Consider the following 7,371-nt stretch of genomic DNA (forward strand, 5'->3'; position numbering starts at 1 on the left):
TTCTTTGAGAATGTCAAATTTCAAATCATTTCAGCTTACATAAAAGTAAAACCAGGTCGTACATAATGAAACACGAGTCTGAGAGTGTTTTGTTCAACTCAACTGCATCCAAAATGGTCAGAGAACAATAAATACAAAGTTTCTATTGCTACATCAGATAACCCTTAATATTATACGTAGTAATATACTAGCATATTTTCAAGTGCAAAGAATACTGTCGCCAAAAGAATCAAAACAAGAAAAAAGGAACTGACCAAGAAAGAAACTCTCTCACACATCACTACATTAAGCCCTCCGCTCAAATACCAGACTCTATCCCACCAAAAAAAAAAAAGGAACGATAAGGAAAAGACAAAAGCTTTTTCTGCTTTCCCTCTCCCTGTGTTTGCTCCCATTCCCATGCTGATGGATATTCACAAGAAAACCAAAAAGGAACAGTGATAGCAAAAATATTTCTCATGTGCTATTTTCTCCGATGGCAACGGCTGGAGATATGACTACCACCCTAAAAACATCTTCTTCCCACTCCTACCACCAAGGCTTTCATGCTGCTCTTAAGGTTTTTGATAAACGCTGATAGTATTCTATTTGCTGCATCCACAAAGAAAACAGAAGCAGTATAACAAGAGACAATGATTGGATTTAGCACAAGATCATAAATACCTTAACTGTATATGCACCAGGAAACTAAATCAGCTGTACCTTGTCGGAGACAGATGGAGAAATTTTCTCCAAAGCCCGTTTGAAATGTGACTCCTTGATAGTTGATGGTGTGTCACCACAACTTGTATCTAATGCTCTCAATTTATCTTCAAGTGCAACCATTGCAGCTTCATTCATCTAGCAAATTTAAGCAGTTGGTAAAAGTACCAACCATGAAAAAAAAAGATATGCGACAAGTTCCAGTGGTGTCGGGAGGGGGGGGGGGTTATAAAGGCAGGTAAAAGAAGTGGTTAGAAGAAAAGATGAACAAACCAGTGCTGATAGGTCCGCTCCACTTAAATTTTTACAAGCATCATCTCTTCCAATGGTCATCAAGTCAACATTAGTATCTATAGGTTTTTTCTGAGCAAGAGCTTTTAGAATTAGTCCGCGCTCCTCTGGACTAGGTAGAGGGACATATAGGAGTTTCCCTAACCTTCCAGGTCGAAGAATAGCTTGGTCCATGACTTCAGGCCTGCAAACATGATAATAAGAATAAGAACCAAAATAGGATGTGAATCACTTCCAACCTTCATTCAAAAACCAGAGACACATAATATTTGGAAGAACGAAATATACCTATTTGTGGCACCAATCACATAAACACCTTTTCTCTGATCTGCACCGTCTAGTTCTATTAGTAGCTGCAATAATAAGAGAAGTTTCACATTTGCAAAAGTTAAGAAGAATATAATTCAAGTTTTGTCAGGAACATATGCTCAATCATACAAACCTGATTCAAAAGCCTTTCAACGACCCAACCTCCTTCCTTACCACGCTTAGTAGTTAATGCATCCATCTGTTAAAAAAAAAAAAAAGAAAGAAAGGTAAGACAAAAAGAAAAGAAAAGTTGACAAACAATGTGTTTCTCACAAAAGTTTCTATTTCTTTTCTATTATTAATTTTTTGTGTACTAAAACAATCACTACAAAACTTAGCTGTCGCGTATGAAAACTATACTTTGTAGAAAGCATCTTATAAGTGCACTAGGATTTTGAAAGTTTCTACTTTTGTTTTATTTTTACTATTATTAGGGTACTGAACCACCACTATAAAACATTGTTCTCATATCTGAATATTGTAATATGTATTAGACCTTGTAGCAAGCGTGTTACAGGTGCAAGTCAATTTTCAAAGGATTTAAAAATGAGCCAAAGCTTCTGCAGTAGTTGAAGGTGGACAGACTCAAAGAGAATGAAAAGATGACGGCTATCAGACAGAAGTAAGAGTGGTCAAGTTCGAAGGCATCACAAGTACCTCATCGAAGAATAGAATGCATGGAGAACACGTTCTTGCACGAGTAAATAATGTCCGAATAGCTAACTCACTTTCACCAACATACTTGTTCAGAATTTCAGGTCCCTGGATGGAGATTAGTAAATGAGAAAACATGTCTTGCCAAATTCGTGCAAACACCAACAAAAGCATTGCATTAAGAAATGTGAAATTTGCAGGAACCTTAATGTGTATAAAATTTGCTCCAGCTTCATTAGCAACAGCCTTGGCAATTAATGTTTTACCGCATCCTGGGGGACCATATAGCAAGAATCCTGTTTCATTGTCCACTCCAAACTCCTGAAATGTGAAACAACTTTAAGCTTTATACTAGGTGTCATAAGAAAAATTATCAAACAATGAGGTTACGGCACTAAAAAGCCAGCACAGAATTGTTCTTAACTTGGTGCACAAAGGGTGCTTGCTTGAAATGCATGAATTACATAAAATAACTTGCTACTTCAACCAAAGGACAAGCATTTATTTGTTACTAGTCGCAATGTTCCCAATTAACAAATCCCATAGGACACTTGCAACTCCAGTTGTGACAAAGTTGGACACACTGGTAGGAGCAAGGGCATAATTACATAATTAAGAAAGACTACAAGTTATATACCAACAAGAACACCTAGTCTTCCAGCACATTAAGAAGTTCAGGAGTGGGAGAAGATGATGGAATGCTCTTCACCAGTTAAAAGATATGTAACAGTACAACTCTGGTATTCCCTATGCCACAGGAAAGTTCATTAAAGATAGCACGAAAACGGCCTCAAATAAGTATGGTATTTAAGTGGAGAATGGTAGAAGAGTGGGCAAGTTATCCACCGAGTTTTGAACCGTGCGCCATTGGCCCTTGGAGATTTCTCAGTCATAAATAAGAAAATAAAAGATGGTTCGAAAAACTCCACCTTAACCTTGATATTTAAAGATCCTCTGGGATAAAATAAACACCTAGCTTAAATTTGGGCAAAGAAATAGATAAATGCCCAAAAAACAATATAGATGTTTTAGAAGCACACGACATGAGGTATAATGAACAAAAAAAAACCATAACACGAGAAGGTCTTAAATGAAGGCTATCAAGCCAATAAGCTGACACACTGGTGCGGTGTTTATAGCAGAATATACAATATAATTTAAGTTAATTACTCACCAGGTAAGCTTCAGGTTTCTTTATACGCTTGACAATGGAAAGTTCAAACTCCTGCCGCAACAAATCAAGGCCTCCAACATCTTTCCACATTACATTTGGTATAGCGGAGAAACCTTCTCTTCTAGATGAGGGTTGAATCAATTTAGCGGCTTCCTGCATATTATCATGTAAGTTATTATAGCAAGCCAAATAAACCGCTTGTTTCAGGGTTTAAGTGGAAGACAACCCCATACCCAGAAAAAGGGTGTCAGATACTAGATCAACAAAATAATAAGATAGATAGTACACATGCCAAAGTTAACCATTTTTTCCGATGATATTGGTGTTTGGGTCAGCTTGTGTGCGGTATGATTGATTCACGGGCTTACCTGCTACTCCCACTCGAAAAGTTCCTGGGTATCCCAGTCCACCAAGGCTTAGAGAAATGAGTAGAAATCACCCGTCCTTTTTTTGCCTCTATTGGAATTTGAACCCTAGGTTATAGCATTGAGCCATTGACTGCTTTACCGGTATTGTTTAATTCTCTTAACACATATAAGCTTCATCTGACAACGCTCATAAAGGATGATGCACCTTCCTTCCTTATCAAAACTTGATCTTGAATTTCATAGTCTAAAAGGAGGTCATCCTTTAAGAGCATTATCAGGCGAAGCTTATATACATTAAGAAACTTAAAGCAATTTATTATACATATTAACCGTGAACTCAAAATCAACCACTAGAATCTTGGGGAAGTAGAAAAGCAGATTTCTGATTATGTAAATGAAAGTTCATGGTTCTTCTACTTGCTTAGGCCAATTTCTCTTTTACTTTGATCTTCATTTATTTTTTAATTTTTTTTTTTTTTTTTGGGGGGGGGGGGGGGGCTGATGTTCCAGCGGACAGGATTAAAAATGTCAAGTGGCAATAACATATTGAAATTTACATGTCACAACCTAAGAAACATTTCTCGTAAAAGCAAATCAAGATTCTCAGATTCTCTGCATCATACCTCAAAATCAGCCATATTAATGCTAAGCTTTTCCATCTCGTCAGGTGACCATGGCTTTCTCCACCATTCTTCAGCATCTACCAATTCTCTTGAAAGCTCAACCTTCCTCAAGTCTAGTATCCTCTTCATTGCCAAGTTACCTGCCTTGTTAGTTAGAGCAGCTAAGTCTGCTCCAACAAATCCTGGGGTTGACCTAGCTATCTTCATGAGATCAAATGCACCTTCAACTCTTAGGTTACGTGTAAGCACAGACAAAATCTGCAGCCTTGCATTTTCATCTGGGATACCCAAGGCGATTTCACGGTCAAATCGTCCGGGCCTCCTCAATGCTGGGTCAATAGCATCAGGTCGATTAGTGGCCCCAATTACTAGGACATAACCAGGTCCGTCACTAGATCCTTCTGATTTTGCTTCACTATTTCTTTTATCAGTACGTACAGTAGTTCCTTTTGCATCATCATCGGGTTTTACAATTCTATGTGACTCATCCATGCATGTCATCAGCTGTGTTACAATGCGCCGCTCCATTTCTCTCTGTAAATTTTCTCTTTTGGAAGCAATTGCATCGATCTCATCAATAAACACAATAGATGGTGATGTCCGGTATGCCTTTGAGAACAGTTCCCTTATGTTTTCTTCTGATGCACCTGTGATGGAGAACTACCATATTAGAATGAATGATAAACACCCAAACCGAAGGCATAAACTTTCAGTAATAAGAAAACACACACCCACACTCCTTAAAGATAAAACTCATAACACTCAAGACTGTCATACTACTGCATGATGCACCATAATTGGTGCTAAAGTAGAGAAATTAGCAGGTATATAGATACCCAGGAATATGATACTCCACAGTCAGAGGCGGATCTGGTAAACAACTTATGGGTTCACCCGAACCCAGTAACTTTTGGCTTGGACCTTGTGTATGTGCTAAAAAATCCATTAAATAATATATTTCGAACCAAGTAAATCAAATGGCCTATGGCAGAATATCGCATTCAAACCCATAATGTTCAAATCCTGGATCAGCCTCGGTCCACAGTGGACATTGGGATTCATAGTATAAGAAGGAACACACAAAAAGGTTAAATTTGGAAAAGGCTTAAAGTGTTAGTATCTCCGTGGTACAACATGCCTGCTAATAGAAAATAGCAAGGTGAACAAATCAAACAACAAACAATTAGCTTCGCCTGTATCAGAGACCAAATCCGCAATAAAGTACGCTTGCAAAGATAGAGCAATAACGCAAAGAATCAAAAAGATCAAAGATTCGGCTTTTTACCTGAAATTCCAGAGACCAACTCAGTAGCAGAAAGCTTGTAAAATGGGACTCCAGTCTCATTGGCGATAGCATGAGCTAGCTTAGTTTTGCCACAGCCAGGTGGGCCATGGAAGAGTATTCCTGACATGGGCCTAACACCAAGATGCTTAGTCAGCTGAGGATGGTACAATGGAACAATAACCTCCATCTTCAGTTCCTCCAACACTCCATCCATTCCTCCTAAATCCTTAAACCTTGGCCCATCACCATTCTCAAGACTTTCACCAATCTTTTCCCCCTCTCTGGCCTCTCCTCCTCCGCCGTCTCCTAAATCCCTCGTGTCTCCATTTCTTCGTTGTCCTCCTTTCGACATATTAATTTTCTTCCTTTTTTCATCATTATTGTCGTGAATCATCTCGTATTCAATCTTTTTTGACTTGGGAGTATTATTCACCTGTTTATTGTACGTATGCCGAAGCATAGACTTCATTAAATCGGGCTTTTCTTCTAATTTCTCACCGTAAATAGCATCGGAAGACGACGAAGAGTAAGAATCATCGCTTTCGGATGTGGTCGCGAGAGTCGACGACTCTCCGTCAGCTTCCTGCTTCTTTCGTTGGCTGTTCATTATGTGTTTCTTCTCAAGGAGCTGCAAACGCTGCTCGCTGCTGTCTCTCTTTGGCTTCTTTCTCGGAGGCGTTACTTCTTCAGTAGGGTTAGGGTTCCGAAGTTGGAGAACAGTTTGGACCTGTCTGGTGAGATCTTGTAGCTTAGAGCGGGAATACTTATGATAAGTTGAACGGAGGTGGTCGACGAGTTCTTCAACGGAGAGGAAATCGTCCTTACATGACTCAATGTGGCGGCGAAGCTCGCCTGAAACTGGCCCGCTGCCGCTGCGTCCTCTCCTTCCCATCGTCTTTTCCGGCAGCCGCCGACGCCTACTGCTAAATTTTTCTGAGACGAATTTTTCAGAACAATTTGGCTAATGGTTTATTCTTCCCCTTGGGTTTTAAGTTCGGAAAAGGGCCAATAATGCCCCTAATGTATTGAAAATGCCTTACAAATGCTCTCTGTTAACCTTTTAGTCTAAAAATACCCTTAACATCTGTGTTGGGCTCAAACATACCCCTAAATCCAACGGACCAACCGGGGTGAAATTTTGGATATATATATATATATACCCCTCGTTATACTATTGGGTTATCCATACCCCTATCGTCATACTTTGGAACAAAAATACCCCTATTTTGGATGGAGTGTCACGTGGTACCACCAGATTAAAATGACCCATTTCTTTTTTTTACCCAACCCATTTTACAAAAAACCAACAACCCGAACCATATTTTCATTTTTCAGTTTTTTAAAGAATTTTTTTTTGTAAAACTTAAAAATAAATTGCAAAATATTTTTGTTTTTTTAAATTGAGTAGATACTGAAAAGATTTTGCCAAACAAATTGTAAAAACTGGACAAAATCGTTTTTTAACAAAATATTTTTTTTTGTAAAAACTGTAAAAACATATTTGTAAAAACTGAAAAAATTGTAAAAAATGGAAAAAAATATTCAGTTTTTAACAAAATATTTTAGTTTTTTTAAAACTGAAAAAAATATTTCCAACAAAAATATTTTCGTTTTTGTAAAATGTTTTTTTTCATTTTTTTCAGTTTTTTTAAAGATTTTCCTTTTGTAAAAACTGAAAAAACAAATTTGTATAAACTGAATTTTTTGTGCAAAAACAGAAAAAAAAATCGCTTTTTAAAAACTGAAAAAATTATTTTCAACAAAATATTTTCGTTTTTGAAAAATATTTTTTTTTATTTTTTCAGTTTTTTAAAAGAATTTTGTTTTGTAAAAACAGAATTTTTTTTTGTTTTTTAACAAAATATTTTCGTTTTTTGAAAACTGAAATTTTAAAAAAAAAAATGAAAAAAAATGAAAATAGGGGCCGGGTTGTGGGTTTTTTTAAAAACGGGCCTGGTAAAAAAA

At 37.3% G+C, this 7,371-nt stretch overlaps 1 protein-coding gene across 1 annotated transcript; it reads right to left on the minus strand.

Moving 5' to 3' along the window:
- Positions 1–59: 59 nt before the first annotated feature.
- Positions 60–6,434, minus strand: LOC104236580 (cell division control protein 48 homolog C-like). Its single transcript, XM_009790536.2, has 10 exons — positions 5,407–6,434; positions 4,122–4,768; positions 3,131–3,283; positions 2,161–2,277; positions 1,960–2,064; positions 1,436–1,501; positions 1,282–1,346; positions 976–1,177; positions 703–840; positions 60–591 (listed from the first exon to the last, which is right to left on the minus strand). The coding sequence occupies exons 1-10, from the start codon at positions 6,296–6,298 to the stop codon at positions 544–546; spliced, it is 2,433 nt and encodes an 810-aa protein (XP_009788838.1). The 5' UTR covers positions 6,299–6,434; the 3' UTR covers positions 60–543.
- Between the last annotated feature and the right edge of the window lie 937 nt (positions 6,435–7,371).

This window comes from Nicotiana sylvestris, chromosome 9 (assembly GCF_000393655.2).
Source record: "Nicotiana sylvestris chromosome 9, ASM39365v2, whole genome shotgun sequence".
In the NCBI taxonomy this organism is placed as follows: Eukaryota; Viridiplantae; Streptophyta; class Magnoliopsida; order Solanales; family Solanaceae; genus Nicotiana; species Nicotiana sylvestris.